Below are 18197 nucleotides of genomic sequence, written 5' to 3'. Positions count from 1 at the left end.
AAAGGCCGATGTAGGTACATTACTTTCTGCCGTGTAAACATCGACCTTTAGAAGGAGATAGCAGATTTGTAAAGCGTTATCCCTGTCGTTGAGACCGACAAAGCGTCATAATATGGGTACAACGCTCTATAGGTAAAGCCGAAATGTCATTCTAAAGGCCTATGTTTATTACTTTCGGTCGCGTACTGTACATCGACCTTTAGATAAGGAGATAGCGGATTTGTAGAGCGTTGTCTCTGTCGTTGAGACCGACAAAACGTCATATAGGTATGAGTGACAGAGACAACGCTCTACAAAGGCGAAATGTCATTCTAAAGGCCGATGTTTATTACTTTCGGCCGCGTACTGTACATCGACCTTTAGAGAAGGAGATAGCGGATTTGTAGAGCGTTGTCTCTGTCGTTGAGACCGACAAAACGTCATATAGGTATGAGTGACAGAGACAACTCTCTACAAAGCCGAAATGTCATTCTAAAGTAGGACTGCCATAATTGCTAAAAGGACAACCCATCCATATGCATACAGATACTGTAAATTCGAAAGTGTCTGTTTGTTTGTTGTTAATAAACCCCTCCCCCCTCTCCTCTCCCCCGGTTTGAACGCCGTTGAAGCCGTCCTTACAAAAACTGCCTACCACGAACAACAGAAAGATCAAACTGAACCGCTGAGTTCGGTCGCGGTAGACACGTCATTCCGACTGCGCGGTAGACACGTCATTCCGACACCGTGGGACACCGGGACACCACGCTTCAGACCGGGACTTGTCCCGGTGTACCGGGACGCATGGCAGCCCTATTCTAAAGGCCGATGTTCATTACTTTCTGCCACGTACTGTAGCTAATAGCTATGAGGTAATATATGCTAATAATATGTAGTGAGTTATAACTAAAAGTGATAAGCTCACCAAACATAGTATGTTGTAGGTCGTAACGCTACGGCGCAAATTGGCACTAATATGGAAATTGTTACTGCCAACTGCCAATTTGCTGCCAACCAAACAAATGTGTAAACACCTACAGTACCTACTTACTTAATCCTGCCATCAGGTCGCTTGTTTGGGATGCAACTTGTGTAGACACTTTAGCTGCATCCCACATTCAGGCGACCTCCTCTATGGCGGGTGCAGCGGCCATCAGCGCCGAACAGGCCAAGAGGCGCAAATATGAAAACCTCGATGGGAGCTTCGTATTCGTGCCTTTTGGTGTGGAGACCTCGGGGCCGTGGGGCCCGGGGGCTCGAGCTCTTTTTGAAGAAATTGCGAAAAGAGTTATCGAGTCAACCGGGGACCCGAGAGCTGGCAGCTACCTTGGTCAAAGAATTAGTTTGGCCATCCAAAGGGGTAATGCTGCCAGCATCTTGGGTACAATGCCTCGCTGCGGTGGTCTCGATGAGGTTTTAGATTTAATTTAATTTATTTTAGTTTTAATTTCATGTTGTTTTTTTTTAAAATTAAGTTTATTAATAGTTTATTTGTTAACCATTGATAATAAAATTGACTAAATATAATAGTTTTTATCCTGCCATCCTCTTATTTCTAACTAGCTTATGCTCGCGACTTCGTCCGCGTGGACTACACAAATTTCAAACCCCTATTTCATCCCCTTAGGGGTTGAATTTTCAAAAATCCTTTCTCAGCGGATGCATGCCAAATTTCAGCACGATCCGTCCAGTAGTTTGAGCTTGCCGTTGATAGATCAGTCAATCAGTCACCTTTTCCTTTTATACAATACTAGCTGATCCCCGCGGCTTCGCCCGCGTAGATTTAGGTTTTTAAAGATCCCGTATAGCCTATGTCACTCAGGAATAATGTAGCTTTCTACTGGTGATAGAATTTTTAAAATCGGTTCAATAGTTCCAAAGATTACCCCCTACAAACAAACTTAACGACAATTATAATAGTATAGATATATATAGTTAGATTTTCAATTATAAATTAGATACAATATAATAAAAAGGCGAATATATACGAATAGTGATGCAATACGAAATCCGAACCTATATCGAGAATAGACCTTGAATCTTAGCGATACTGTCGTGTCACCAGAACACGTGAATAAGTCAAAAAAAACCGGCCAAGTGCGAGTCAGGCTCGCGCACCGAGGGTTCCGTATTAAAGTCGTATTTTATCGTCATTTTGCACGATAAATCAAAAACAATTATTCATAAAAATAAATAAAAATCTGTTTTAGAATGCACAGATAAAGCCCTTTCATATGATACCCCACTTGATATAGTTATCTTACTTCGAAAATTGAAAAAACTAATTATAAGTTCATGACCTCAATTTAATTTTTTTTTGTATTATGTAACCACAAATTCGCGGTTTTCAGATTTTTCCACGAATGTCAGCTATAAGACCTACCTACATGCCAAATTTCTAGATTTTAGGTCAACGGCCCTGTTTCTTGACAGACCGACAGTCAGACAGACAACAAAGTGATCCTATAAGGGTTCCGTTTTTCCGAACCCTAAAAATATAATTAGGCTAGATGAAACACAAACAGTCAGTTTGCGGCGACATTTTTAAAATTATTTTGGCAACGTTTCGGAATTCAGTCAGTTTTGCCGAGCGGGGTGTTCTTCGTTTCTCTTCTCTTGGTGCGGTGCCAACGGATGCTGGAAAAAAATCTTTATTATTTATAATATTCGTAACGAGACAAAATGAAAAACATGATGTAGCTCAAGAGAACGACTAAATATAAACTGTTCAGATGTTCAGAACACGCATAAGGTTCCGTCAGTTTTTTAGGGCTCCGTACTTCAAAAGGAAAAAAGAACCCTAATAGGATCAATTTGTTGTCTGTCTGGTTGTTGGTCTGTTAGGCTAACAAGGTCTAACTTGTGTCTGAATTTATAAAACCGACCAAGTGCGAATCAGTCTCGCGCACCGAGGGTTCCGTACTAAAATCGTATTTTTTTGACATTTTGCACGATTAATCAAAAACTATGATGCATATAAATATATAAATAAAAATCTGTTATAGAATTCATAGGTACCCTTTCATATGATACCCCACTTGAGATAGTTATCTCACTTCGAAAATGGAAAATACTAATTATTAGTTCATGACCACAATTTAATTTTTTTTGTGTGATGTAACCACAAATTCGTGGTTTTCAGATTTCTCTCCGAATGTCTGCTATAAGACCTATCTATTTGCCAAATTTCATGATTCTAAGTCAACGGGAAGTAGGTACCCTGTAGGTTTCTTGACAGACCGGCAAAGTGATCCTATAAGGGTTCCGTTTTTCCTTTTGAGGTACGGAACCCTAAAAAAAGGATTAGGTGTTAGAATACATAAATTGACATCTTCCATTTGAGAGTCAAGTGATTTAACAATTTATATTTTAACTAACTTATGATCGCGACTTCGTCCGCGTGGACTACACAAATTTTCAACCCCTATTTCACCCCCTTAGGGGTTGAATCATCGAAAATCCTTTTTTAGCGGATGCCTACGTCATAATAGCTATCTGGATGCCAAATTTCAGTCCGATCCGTCCAGTAATTTGAGCTGTGAGTTGATAGATCAGTCAGTCAGTCAGTCACCTTTTCCTTTTATATATTTAGATTTTCCAATATGACGTCGAAATTTCGATGTTTTGCGCGTTCCCCTGTCGTGAAATTAGCTCTGGTCTCTAGTTCACTCTGGCGGTATCATTAATGTGAAATAAGGTCAAGTCTGCACAAATGGGTATTGGTCACGCGATGGGTGGAGCTTTATTACTCAAGGGATTCATATTGTCATAGTGGATCTAGCCTGATTTACGAAATATAATTATGAGTAACTAGTTTTTGACAACCTCCCTCAACGGCGAGCGCTGTGGTCTTCTGGGGTATCCCGGATTCGATTCCTGGCAACGACAATTTGAGAATCTTTTTTTTTTTAATTTTACAAATTGACGTCGAAGCTTCGATGTTTTGTTACAAGTTCCCCTGTCGTAAAATTAGCTCTGGCCTCTAGTTCACTCTGGCGGTATCATTAATGTGAAATAAGGTCGAGTCTGCACAAATATAGCCTCAATAGCTCAACGGGTAAAGGAGTGGACTGAAAAAAAACCAAAAAGGTCGACAGTTCAAACCCCGCCCGTTGCACTATTGTCGTACCTACTCCTAGCACAAGCTCGATGCTTAGTTTTTTTAATTTTTTTTTAATAACAATATTAGCCATTTAAAATGAATAATATTCCCCTTTCCTCTCCAACTAAGCGTCAAGCTTGTGCTAGGAGTAGGTACGACAATAGTGCAACGGGCGGGGTTTGAACCGTCGACCTTTAGGGTTTCAGTCCACTCCTTTACCCGTTGAGCTATTGAGGAGTTGGAGAGGGAAGGGTAATATTAGTCATTTAACATGGCTAATATTCTTTAAAAAAAAATGGTTATTAAAAATGGGTCACGCGATGGGTGGAGCTTTATTACTCAAGGGATTAATATTTTTATAGTGGACCTAGCCTGATTTACTTAATACAAGCTTATGCTCGCGACTTCGTCCGCGTGGACTACACAAATTTAACGTTGCTCTACGTGACATGAAATTTGAAGAGTGTGTTCTTTTGTAAAGAGGTTTTGTACCTCAAAACGAAAAACGGAACCCTTATGGGATCACTTTGTTGTCTGTCTGTATGTCTGTCTGTCAAGAAACCTACAGGGTACTTCCAGAATCATGAAATTTGGCAGATAGGTAGGTCTCACAGCAGACATTAGGAGAAAAATCTGAAAACCATGAATTTGTGGTCACATCACCAAAAAATAAATAAAGTGTTTTGAACAAACAATTATACTTTATATTTTATAACTTATAAAGTAAGATTACTTTACCAAGTGGGGTATCATATGAAAGGGCTTTAACTGTACATTCTAAAACAGATTTTTATTTATTTTTATGCATCATAGTTTTTGAATTATCGTGCAAAATGTCGAAAAAATACGACTGTAGTACGGAACCCTCATTGCGCGAGCCTGAATCACACTTGTTTTATTCAGATACAAGTTAGCCCTTGACTGCAATCTCACCTGATGGTAAGTGACGATGCAGTCTAAGGTGGAAGCGTGCTAAGCTGGAAAGGAGTATGGCAGTTTTTATTAAACCCATACACCTTTGGTTTCTACACGGCATCGTACCGGAACGCTAAATTGCTTGGCGGCACGGCTTTGCCGGTAGGGAGCCACGGCCAAGGCCTCCCACCAGACCCAGACCAGAAATTTAGAAATTATGAAATTCGAAATCCCTGCCAGGAATCGAACCCGGGACCTCCCGCTAATAAGACCACAGCGCTTGTATCTATGCGTCAGGGAGGTATCCACTAAGAAAGGATTTTTCGAAAGTCCACCCCTAAGTTGATTAAATGGGGGTTTGAAATTTATATAGTCCACGCGGACGAAGTCGCTAGCATAAGCTAGTCTAAATATATACAAGGAAAAGGTGACTGACTGACTGACTGATCTATCAAGGCACAGCTCAAACTATTGGACGGATCGGGCTGAAATTTGGCACGCACTTAGCTATAATGACGTAGGCATCCGCTGTGAAAGGGTTTTTAATAATTCAACCCCTAAGTGAGTGAAATAGGGGTTTGAAATTTGTGTAGTCCACGCGGACGAAGTCGCTAGCATAAGCTAGTTTACAACAAGATACTAACAAAAACACAAACACAGTGTATGAGATCAATCAAGCTTGAAATTCTTTCAGCCTATCAGCTGAATAAATTAAACAATGTCTGGCAATTCTCTCGATATCATCAACCAACGCGTCTAGAAGAAGACATGGTGGTCTCCGAAGTTAGATTCCATTTTAAAACCTCACGACTAAAAGATCTCTGTGTCATTTTTTACTGTATGGAAAAAATGTTTAGTAACTATTGATCAACAGATACTGTACTGAGAAGCCCGCAGGACACTTTAGATTAGAGGCAGATTAAATTGGTCTAAATCCTCCGAAATCCTATAGTGCGCGCGCTATCAAGTATCAATCGAGTCGTCGCGTCGGCCATAAAATATGTATGTCGATAAGAGTAGGGTTGTGCTACCAGTGCGCCTGATGGACTGATTAAAATGATTTATTGCTCAACGACACAGTTGTTAACGCACTATAGTAGGATACTACGAGAACAACTTATTTTTAGCACAAGTTTCACGCTTTGTTCTAAAAATATTATAAACCCGCCATCGTGGGTTTAGGTTATCTAAATCCCGTCGGAACTCTTTGATTTTCCGAGTGAAAAAGTTATTTCCCGTGATGCAAGCTCTAAACGTCCAATCGGTTAAATGGATAGGCCGTGAAAAGCTATCAGACACACTTTCGCATTTATAATATTACTTACTTAGTAAACGTATAGATTTTGTAAAGAAATGAAGTCAGTTAAAAAAAGCAATCCTACATACCGATTTGTGTGGTGACAAATTGCAATACATGAAAAACTACGATTTATAACTTCACACGTATAGCGTTTCGCGAGTTTTTCTATGTGCGGCTTCCATAAATTTTCTGGCCCAGTGGTCCGTTACTTTGACTGAATGGAACATCGATATAAATGACAAGATATGGTCAAGCGAACAAAATTTTGCACGGTTTAGAAACCAAATAAATCAGCCCCACTTCTTAGATACTAATGAACGACTCGTTTGAAATCCAGACGTCACTGAGGTTGCATTGGTGCTATAGCACCAATGAGTCGGTGCCATTTTGTTTGTTCAATAACCCTGTCCATACGAAGTAATATAATATAAGTCAACGGTTTTATAACTTCACACGTACAGCGTTTCATCGCGAGAGTTTTTCTATGTGCGGCTTCCATAAATTTTCCGGCCCAGTGGTCCGTTACTTTGACTGAATGGAACGTCGCTGCTTGAACATAGCGCCTCCCCCTCTATAGGGGGAAGTCAATTTGTCTCGGCATCCAGCCAAGGCGTGGCGACGTCACAAATGAATGTTCATCTTATTTTCACTTTCGGAGTTACGTACGTTCAGTGATGTGAGAAGAATAATTCCCTGCGTTTGTAACTTTGTATACGTTGTCGGCCAAATCCGATTTTAGGACAAATTAGTTTTGACTAGAGTCTAGACCAAACTATAGTACAGTACGCAGCCGAAAATGATGTACATCGACCTTTAGAATGACACTAGCTTATGCTCGCGACTTCGTCCGCGTGGACTACACAAATTTCAAACCCATATTTCACCCCCTTAGGGGTTGAATTTTCAAAAATCCTTTCTTAGCGGATTCCTACGTCATAATAGCTATCTGCATGCCAAATTTCCGTTCAGTAGTTTGAGCTGTGCGTTGATAGATCAGTCAGTCAGTCAATCCTTTTATATATTTAGATTTCGGCTCTGTAGAGCGTTGTCTCTGTCACTCATACCTATATGGCGTTTTGTCGGTCTCAACGACAGGTACAACGTTCTACAAATCTGCTATCTCCTTCTAAAGGTCGATGTACATTACTTTCGACTGCGTACCTGTCATTGAGACCGACAAAACGTCATATACGTTTAGGTATGAGTGACTGAAACAACGCTCTACAAAGCCGAAATGTCACTGTAAAGGACGATGTACTGTTAGACGGCATAAAAACTAGGTGATTGTATTATCTGTGGCGTGCTCTGCGGAGTGGCGAATCGATGCGAAACGTCACTCTGAAATGGCGCGTAGAAAAGAGGTGTTTGCTCTTGTGTTGATATAATTAATAATTACTATGTGAACAGTGAATAAAAGCCTTCTAAAGTATATCGAAGTGGTTTTCATTCTAATAGTAAGTACATTAGTTTCAGCCGCGCACTGTACCCGTAGTACAAGATTTTACGTCTCACCAAACCAAACCAAATTCGAGAGTCGAAATACTTCCGCGTTACAGTAAACTGGATCTTAAATGCCTTGTTTTAAAGCTCAAGTTTGTCTACACTTCTACAGCCAGCGCTCCAAGCGGAAACATTGCGAAACTAAAATCAGTGGCATTGAATATTTGACTTCAATTCAAGGCTGTTTAGGTCCATTTTACTGTAACGCGGAAGTATTTCGACTCTCGAATTTGGTTTCGTTTGGTGAGACGTAAAATCTTGTACTACGGGTACTGTACAGGTTTGTTTAGTCAAAACTATTTTATCCTGAAATCGGGGTTGGCCGGTAACACAGACGTAAACACTTTCACTTTTACTACGTCAAAGGATCGTCTTCGTTTTATTAATAAAGCTGGCTATTTCTGACAATGCGTTGGTGTCGTGGCCTAGTTGGGACAGTTCGAGCAAATATTTGGGCCAATGATTGGGCAAACATTTGCACGTATGTCTGTACGCGGACGAAGTCGCGAGCATAAGCTAGTGTCTGTGTAATTTTACGGTTGATCGAACTTTGGAAGTGAGAGAAAAAAAACATAAACTGAATACCTATCTACCTACCTAGACGGAATAAAAAAATAAAACCGGCCAAATGCGAGTCAGGCTCGCGCAATGAGGGTTCCGTAGTACAGTCGCATTTATTCGTCATTTTGCACGACAAATCAAAAACTATGATACCTATACATACAAGCACGTTGCATGACATCAGATATTTCCGACGGGTTGTATATATTATCGTTTGGCGTATACTATATGTTTAGTGTAAAAAAGCTGTGATAGCCTAGTGGTTAGGACGTCCGCCTTCCAATCGGAGGTCGGGGGTTCGATCCCGGGAACGCACCTCTAACTTTTCGGAGTTATGTGCGTTTTTAAGTAATTAAAATATCACTTGCTTTAACGGTGAAGGAAAACATCGTGAGGAAACCTCATGCCTGAGAGTTCTCCATAATGTTCTCAAAGGTGTGTGAAGTCTGCCAATCCGCACTTGGCCAGCGTGGTAGACTATGGCCAAAACCCTTATCGCTCTGAGAGGATGCCTATGTGCTCTGTAGTGAGCCGGTGATGGGTTGATCATGATGATGATGTTTAGTGTTTGCTCTGTTAACGATAAGCATCGCTGATCGCAGACGCGGTTTTATGACGGACATAAAACCAAGATGGCGAGGAATGACTCTCTTAACGCACTGGTTATAATATTTTTATTGCTTCTTCAATTGTAATTACTATACTAAGCTGCCTTTTTGTTTTAAATTGATCGCACACTTACGTAAAAGCCGCAATATTTTGTGCGAAGCGCGAAGCTCCGCCTCAGGGTGAGCCCTAGGGCTCGAAGAAATAATTTGAGAGGTCGGGGGCCAACGTCTTCCTAAGGGCGCCTCCTGTGAGGCTCGGCCCAGCTGCGCGATTGCGGGAGAATGACAGCTACACTGTTACGATCGCAATCACCTCTGATTGGTTGACGCTCGCTCACTATTGGCTACAATGCATTGTTGCAACAAGAATAGCACAAATTCAGTCAATCACAACAATTGAGATTGTTATAATGATTGATGCAGGTTTTAGGCAATCGCCGGCAAATGACGATGGGATGGGTGGATTCGCTGGACTATTGGTTAGTCCGTACGCCCCCGAGGCCGTGGCGTGAGTCCACGTCCGGATGAGGTTAAAAATCGTGGATCTCGTCTTCGCCAGCGAAGACGCTGTAATAAGGTTGAGTTGCGTAGCCCTACGAGATAGGGAGCATTTTCGGTCATGATTTGATCGTCGGGATCGTTAAGGACGTGCTTAGGGCGTCCTAAGGTGACCATGCCTAGAGGCACGCAGGTATTTTTTTTTAATTATTCTCTTTAATAATGAATTCTAGCCCCATAAACTACCGCTATACAAAAAATCACGTCATTTTGTTACTAGAGTCCAAGACCCTATTGGTGACGTCCCGCACAACAAAAGCATGGTTATAATAATAATAATAAACATTTTACAACAAGTTTAGTAGTAACACATTAATTTATTGGTATAATACTTAAAAGCTTAATAACAATTACTTATAAACTAACAACACTGAACTAAATGTAGGTTATTTTAAACTAAATATACTTAGTAGGTAAAAACACAATCATTAAATTTATAGATAAAATATGTAGGTAGGTAAGAAAAAGTTCGTTATTTAGAATAGTAACACAATATGATAGCGTGAGACGCTCACTCGCACTACGGTAGTAGTAATAGTATTCTGTGCACACTACTTCGTGTTTGATGTTTATATTCTGGTTGGCGTTGCGTGCGGCGTGCGGCGCGTGACGTAATGTGCGACGAGCTTTATGCAGATAATCGCATGACATCACGAGATTTGGCAACATCAAGGACAGTCGGCAATAACAGTTTAATTTAGCTCTTCATTTGATACCCACTTCGAAATAATTTGATCCATCCGCTCATTATTTTTGCAGGATTCAAAATTCACTTTACTTTAAGTAGAGCCATTTTAATTTTTAATAGGCCACTTTTGACATTTCATTGTAACTACTGACACAGTTCACAACCATTGACTTATATATTACTTCGTATGGACAGGGTTATTGAACAAACAAAATGGCACCGACTCATTGGTGCTTATGGAGTATTAAATAAATAAATAAATAAAACGTTTATTTTTCAATCATCTAGATTACACACATACATTGATTTGATTTTGAACAAATTTGCGTGCTTGTTGACATATACAATATTAAAAATGGTACAAGATCAAGAACTGGCTATCCTAGCTAGATTTTTAGATCAGTGTTAAGGATAGCCAGCCCTCTCCCTCGGTTAACTAAAAAGTAAATAAGAACATGAGTGCACAAGCACAAATCAGTTATTACAGAAGATTGCTGTTCTTTAACGTTTACTATGAAACGACCATCTAGGACTAGGTGATTCTCTAACTCAGTGTCTAACACTAAATGATAGCCACCGAGGTTGGTTAGTTCTACATTGCTGCTTCGCTGGGTGATATTAAAATATTGTTTCGTAGAAAACCTTCAGCAGATTAAAAAATGAGCTCCGTGCCTATAGAAACTGAGTTAGCGAATCACCCTGCTGGTATCTTTGATTTCACAAGAATCATTATAGAATAGAATAGAATAGAATGTTTTTTTATTCATGTAAACTTTTTAAAAGTGCTTATGAATAGTCAGGCAGTTCTAATTTACCACTGGTTCGGAATGCCGTTCCTACCGAGAAGAACCAGCAAGAAACTCGGCGGTTGCTCTTTTTAATTTAGTAGATGATGCCCGCGACTTCGTCCGCGTGGTTTTCGGTTTTTTTTAAATCCCGTCGGAACTCCTTGATTTTCCGGGATAGAAGTGGCCTATGTAACTCTCCAGATACCCATGCAAAGAATCACGTCGATCCTTCGCTGCGTTGCAACGTGATTGAAGGACAAACCAACAAACAAACACTTTCGCATTTATAATAATATAGTCCAGTGAGGCAAATGCAACTACCGGGAAAATGCAACCAATCTAATTATCTTTATAACTAACATATCTAAATCTATCTAAATATATAAAAGGAAAAGGTGACTGACTGACTGACTGACTGACTGACTGACTGACTGACTGATCTATCAACGCACAGCTCAAACTACTGGATGGATCGAGCTGAAATTTGGCATGCAGATAGCTATTATGACGTAGGCATCCGCTAAGAAAGGATTTTTGAAAATTCAACTCCTAAGGGGGTGAAATAGGGGTTTGAAATTTGTGTAGTCCACGCGGACGAAGTCGCGAGCATAAGCTAGTGTAAGATAATTAGATTGGTTGCATTTTCCCGATAGTTGCAATTGCCTCGCTGGACCTATTATGGAGGATAGAGATCGATTACATACATCAGGGATTTGTTCTGAGAGATCCATGGATTTCACGTCACCCCTAGCCTAATATTTTACAGATGTCGATTCACGGTCAAAACCGAGAGCTTCCCCACTCTAGTTCACTCTGAACGAAGTCATTACAACAGTCCCAACTCTCAAGACATACAAGTGTCCGGCAAATAGCTACGAAACCATATCACTTACATATCTGATCTACTCTACTATTGTGTGTGATACGGCGTCAAATGTTACCTACATTTGACGCTATGTACCTAGGCTGCCTAGGTAACCGACTGTAGTACACGACAGGTCGAGATGGCAATCAGAGTATGAGGCAGGGGACGTCACTCACGCTATCATCCGGCACCGGGTCAGCGCGGGGGGTGTGCGGGACGTCCCCACCCCGATTGCCATCTCGACCTGTCTCTGAATTCACGTCACGCCTAATATTTGACAGACGTCGATTCAGGATCCAACCGACAGTTTCCTCACTCTAGTCAGAGTGAACTAGAGTGAGCGAACTCGTTTTTTTCTTTTTTTTAGGGTTCCGTACCTCAAAAGGAAAAACGGAACCCTTATAGGATCACTTTGTTGTCTGTCTGTCTGTTAAGAAACCTACAGGGTACTTCCCGTTGACCTAGAATCATGAAATTTGGCAGGTAGGTGGGTCTTATAGCTGGCTTTAGGGGAAAAATCTGAAAACCGTGAATTTAGGGTTAGATCACACAAAAAAAATTAATTGTGGTCATGAACTAATAATAAGGTTTTGAATATTCGAATGGGGTATCATAATGAAAGGGCTTTACATGTGCATTCTAAAACAGATTTTTATTTATTTTTATGCATCATAGTTTTTTAATTATCGTGCAAAATGTCGAAAAAATACGACTGTAGTACGGAACCCTCAGTGTGCGAGCCTGACACGCACTTGGTCGGTTTTTTCTTTTAAAGAATTTAGGCCAAGTTCATCATGATGATTGATTGATTCACTTTGAACCAAGTCATTACAACAGTCCCAACGTCGCAAGACACAAGTAACTAGCAAATATTTACGAAACCATATCAATTACATATCTGATCTACTCTACTATTGTTTGTGATACGTTCTTTATATGGGTTAAGTGTTTGTTGTTGAGCTATGTAAAGATATAAGTAAACATAACATAATAGACATATCTAGTGGTTTAAAATATAATCTTTGCTCTGGCCTCTAGTTCACTCTGGCGGTATCATTAATGTGAAATAAGGTCAAGTCTGCACAAATAGAGCCTCAATAGCTCAACGGGTAAAGGAGTGGACTGAAAATCGAAAGGTTGACGGTTCAAACCCCGCCCGTTGCACTATTGTCGTACCTACTCCTAGCACAAGCCTGACACTTAGTTGGAGAAGAAAGGGGAATATTAGTCATTTAACATGGCTAATATTCTTTAAAAAAAAAGACAGGTGATAGTACTGATGATTACTGATATGATACCACAAAATCCTATAATATTTTGTAAAAGTTAACGAAATATTGCAAATAAAACATCTGACTGACGCTAGAGGTCAACAAGTAGGCCACTCGGAGTCAATGTCGCGTCGTAGGTTGGACATTGACCCGAGTTTTGCACGTTATACATTGCGGGTTTGAAGAATACTAAATCACTAAAACTACAAAATGAGGCAAATGGTTATTGGTATTGGATTGTGTTTAGGTAGTATAACAATAACGCTAAGATTTTGCTAACTTTCTGGTATATAACTGTGTATTAATTTGTTCCACAGGACATCAGAAAACGAAGTGGAGGACTCACCACGGGAAGAGCTGACAGACCTCTCCGATGACGATGAAGCCAAGAACTACTACAGAGACCTGGACGTGAACAGAGATGGTGATGAGGTTGACGAGATGGCCGTCGAGATGTTCTCTTACACCAACCCGGGGGACAGACGTCGGCTCCGACGGCAGGCGGAAGGTAACCTATACAGTCCAATGGCATGCTGGCATGCATGCTTATCGTCTTCCATACTAAAGTAAGAACAGAGATCCAACTTCTCCCGCATCTCCTCGATGTCAATTGGCATCGCCATCGAGTCAACGGTAGTCTTCGACAGAGGCCGTTGCCAAACGATGCAGATGGTAGCAGTATGTACATATAGCTTTGCTGCAGAAAAGTTTTTTTTTTTTTTTTAAAGAATATTAGCCATGTTAAATGACTAATATTCCCCTTTCCTCTCCAACTAAGCGTCAGGCTTGTGCTAGGAGTAGGTACGACAATAGTGCAACGGGCGGGGTTTGAACCGTCGACCTTTCGGTTTTCAGTCCACTCCTATACCGGTTGAGCAATTGAGGCTCAAAGTTGTTCAAATACTTAGCAGCTTTATCTGCCCTTGATTTTTTTTTAATTTATAGACTAGTGCTTGGCTGCAATCAGACGTGATGGCAAGTTATGATGCCTAAGATGGAGTGCGCATCTCTAGAAGATGCCTATTCACTTTTGACTTGAAGGTAGCCATATTATAATTGGAGGGGAAAACTGATGCTGGAAGGGTGTTCCAAATCTTAGCGATTCGAATTAGAAATGATGAGACAAATGGCTTCGTACATATCCGTGGAATTTCGACTACGTACGGGTGCAGACTTTGGCGATGCCTTGCGGTACGATAGTAGAAAGGTGAAGGAGGAACCAGCTCGAAAAGTTCTTCGGCACACTCTCCGAAATATATCCTGTAAATTGGTGTTAGATGGCGATACATGAATCCCCACTCTACTAATCTATATATATAAAAGGAAAAGGTGACTGACTGACTAACTGACTGACTGACTGATCTATCAACGCACAGCTCAAACTACTGGACGGATCGGGCTGAAATTTGGGATGCAGATAGCTGTTATGACGTAGGCATCCACTAAGAAAGGATGTTTGAAAATTCAACTCCTAAGGGGGTGAAATAGGGGTTTAAAATTTTGTAGTCCACGCGGACGAAGTCGCGAGCATAAGCTAGTCTAAATATATAAAAGGAAAAGGTGACTGACTGACTGACTGACTGACTGATCTATCAACGCACAGCTCAAACTACTGGACGGATCAGGCTGAAATTTGGCATGCAGATAGCTATTATGACGTAGGCATCCGCTAAGAAAGGATTTTTGAAAATTCGACCCCTAAGGGGGTGAAATAGGAGTTTGAAATTTGTGTAGTCCACGCGGACGAAGTCGCGAGCATAAGCTAGTTTAAATATCTAAGGTACATTAGGACAATTATTATTTGATCTAGGTACATGTAGATAGCGCGGAAACGATACGCGCCTCATTGGCTGGGCAGCACTGAGCACACATTGTTGCCAACATGAGTGACCAATACAGTGAACAGTTTCGCTTCTGCCTGCTTTTTAACCGACTTCCGTTTTTTTAAAATTGAATGCACGATATTAACGTTTCTTTCTTGTCTTTTATCAGGTGACAGCCAGGCAGGTAACGCGACCGAAGATGCGAGTGCAAAAAATCCCCCACCCACGGAAACATCGCAAAATGTTAGTGAATCAAATAGCGGACCGGTTATAGGTATGTACTTGAAGTGAAACTTCTTAAGGCGGGACTGGAGAGTAACTTAGATTTTTTAAATCGTATTTAGAATGGCTGCCAAATAGAACACCTGTTTTGAGGCCGCCATCTTTTACTGAGATGTTTTAAAGCACCTTTGGGACGGTTCTGTCAACTGAAGATGGCAGAATCAGTTGTAAGACCGAAATCGAGCCTAGTAGACCGAGCGAAGCGAGACCTCTGATTCTACTTGTGTGAAATTGCACTTGTCTGTCTGTCCGTCTGCCAGAGCCTTATGACTTCGGTTTTTTTTTCCTTTTGAGGTACGGAACCCTAAAAATACTGAGTTGATAAATATAATTTTAGTACACTATTAAAATATACCAATCGACAGAAACTCAATCAGTACCCTTATTATGAATGCGAAAGTGTGTTTGTTTGTTAGTTTGTTGGTTTGTCCTTCAATTACGTCACAACGGAGCAACGGATTGACGTGAGTTTTTGCATGGGTATAGTTAAAGGCTTGGAGATTGACATAGGATACTTTTTATCCCGGAAAGTCAAAGAGTTCCCACGGGATTTTTAAAAAACCTAATTACACGCGAATGAAGTCAGCTATCAGCTAGTTTTACTATTTTTACATCAGCTAGTTTTACTATTTTTACATCAGCTAGTTTTACTATTTTTACATCAGCTAGTTTTACTATTTTTACATCAGCTAGTTTTAATATTTTTACATCAGCTAGTTTTACTATTTTTACATCAGCTAGTTTTACTATTTTTACATCAGCTAGTTTTAATATTTTTACATCAGCTAGTTTTACTATTTTTACATCAGCTAGTTTTACTATTTTTACATCAGCTAGTTTTACTATTTTTACATCAGCTAGTTTTACTATTTTTACATCAGCTAGTTTTACTATTTTTACATCAGCTAGTTTTACTATTTTTACATCAGCTAGTTTTACTATTTTTACATCAACTAGTTTTACTATTTTTACATCAGCTAGTTTTACTATTTTTACATCAGCTAGTTTTACTATTTTTACATCAGCTAGTTTTACTATTTTTACATCAGCTAGTTTTACTATTTTCAGCGTTATTAAGAGGACCGTAGTCGGGTTTTAGTTTACAACTAGCTTATGCTCGCGACTTCGTCCGCGTGGACTACTCAAATTTCAAACCCCTTTTTCACCCCCTTAGGAGTTGAATTTTCAAAAATCCTTTCTTAGCGGATGCCTACGTCATAATAGCTATCTGCATGCCAAATTTCAGCCCGATCCGTTCAGTAGTTTGAGCTGTGCGTTGATAGATCAGTCAGTCAGTCAGTCACCTTTTCCTTTTATATATTTAGATGCTTAATTTGCTATAATCCGCTGAAACAGGTCGAATCTGTATGGTGCAACATGCAGCATGCGAAATTCACCGCCCGCCCTCCCACTGCTAAACATGCAGGAAGAAGCAGCCACCAGGCAAGCAATACGCACCACCACCACGCAGCACCACACAAATTCATTGTATATCATGGACTTCCGCAAAGTAACGCTTGCTTCTATACAACGGCGGGTTCATTACGTATCTCGCGACAGCTACAGGCGTAAATCTCGCGATCGTTGCTGTCAAACGTCCGGATAGAGAGAGACAGCAATAGCCACAAAGCAAAATAAGAAGAAGAAGAAGAGAGACAGCAAATGAACTGTCCGATTGCTACTGCTGTCGCGTTGCTGTCGCTACTGCAACGTTTTACGTAATCATCTGTGGGTTTTAGTTTGTTTATCTTGTTTACAGTAGAGGGCAGCACAAAGCTAAGGATGATGGGGCTAAGAGTAGAAGAGGCTGCGAAGGAACCGAAGTTAGTGGAAGAGATGATACCCTCAGTGTTGACGGAGACGAGCTTCCATTTGAGGCTCTTCGGAGAGGGGTTCACCAATGCCACTGTGATCGCGTTCACGCACACCCCCGCCAAGTATGGGACCCCCTGCCATCACCTGCTCAATGGAGAGTACGAGGTTAGTTGGATATAGGGTTGCCAGCAGTGGCGTGCAGCTCATAGAGGCATAAAAGCACTGCTTACCCTCATTGTAATAAATCAATGCTTATTTTTCATTTTAACCTGCCGTATGTATGTATGTATGTATATACTTTATTGCACTATATATAAATAAATAAATAGCAATCTCTTCCAGACAACCTTAACGCTAGGGAAAAAACGAACAAATGGACAATGGGAGGTGGTGTAAAATAAACCTAAATACCAATAGCTAAATAAACTAAACCATATAATAAGAATATAAAATACATATTGTTAATACACTAATACATACAAATAAAGTATAATAGACATACATAAGACTACATAGATATACATACACATATAGATTTAAATAATAAACTATGCCGTTACTGATGATAGCAAAGAGATAGGTAATGATCTTTGACGTCAATTTTAAATTTGCTGTGTAATTAGTTCATATCTAAATGCATACCCTGGCTTGAACTCCTGTGCACGCCACTGGTTGCCAGGTCGCCAAACCTAATAGCCGGACAAACCAGGTAGTTTGGCCGGACATTTGGATAGAAAGGCCGGACACCCTACATTATTGAGGATTTTGAGTCTTAGTATTAATAGGTACGACAAAAAAATTGTATGTAAAATCAAGCTTTTTTTATTATTGTCATAAATCTTGTTGTCAGGCGGCGCTGCCGCCTGCGGGGGCGACCGACAGTCGACTCGCCTGCGCTCGGCCACGCTCGTTTGCGAAATGTAAAAAGCCTAACAAAAGCCGGACTAGCCGGACACCGTTTATTTTGGCCGGACACGCAATCAAAATGCCTACCTATGTTCGGCTTTATCCGGACGCCTGGCAACCCTAGTTGGATAATAAATATACACGCTGAAATTTTAGTGGTTGTCTTCCCGCGGCAGAACGATTGGCCCTCAGTACTATCGTAATTTTGAGTTAAACTTAAAAAGTAAAAATGTTTT

The 18197-nt window shown here is 40.5% G+C and overlaps 1 protein-coding gene across 2 annotated transcripts in view; it reads left to right on the top strand.

The window, feature by feature from the left end:
* The window catches only part of LOC117994484 (unextended protein-like), a 46144-nt gene that overhangs the window by 6485 nt on the left and 21462 nt on the right, over window positions 1–18197 (top strand). The window contains exons 2-4 of one of the 2 annotated variants that reach the window (XM_069507666.1): window positions 13453–13643; window positions 15128–15232; window positions 17003–17220. In XM_069507666.1, coding sequence (XP_069363767.1) covers window positions 13453–13643; window positions 15128–15232; window positions 17003–17220 — 514 coding nt within the window. Of the gene's footprint in view, window positions 1–13452; window positions 13644–15127; window positions 15233–16999; window positions 17221–18197 lie in introns of both variants that reach the window. The other variant, XM_069507665.1, reaches the window with a different exon arrangement.

The sequence above is a fragment of the Maniola hyperantus genome, chromosome 26, assembly GCF_902806685.2.
Source record: "Maniola hyperantus chromosome 26, iAphHyp1.2, whole genome shotgun sequence".
NCBI lineage: Eukaryota > Metazoa > Arthropoda > Insecta > Lepidoptera > Nymphalidae > Maniola > Maniola hyperantus.
This window is presented reverse-complemented; position numbering and strand designations above follow the sequence as displayed.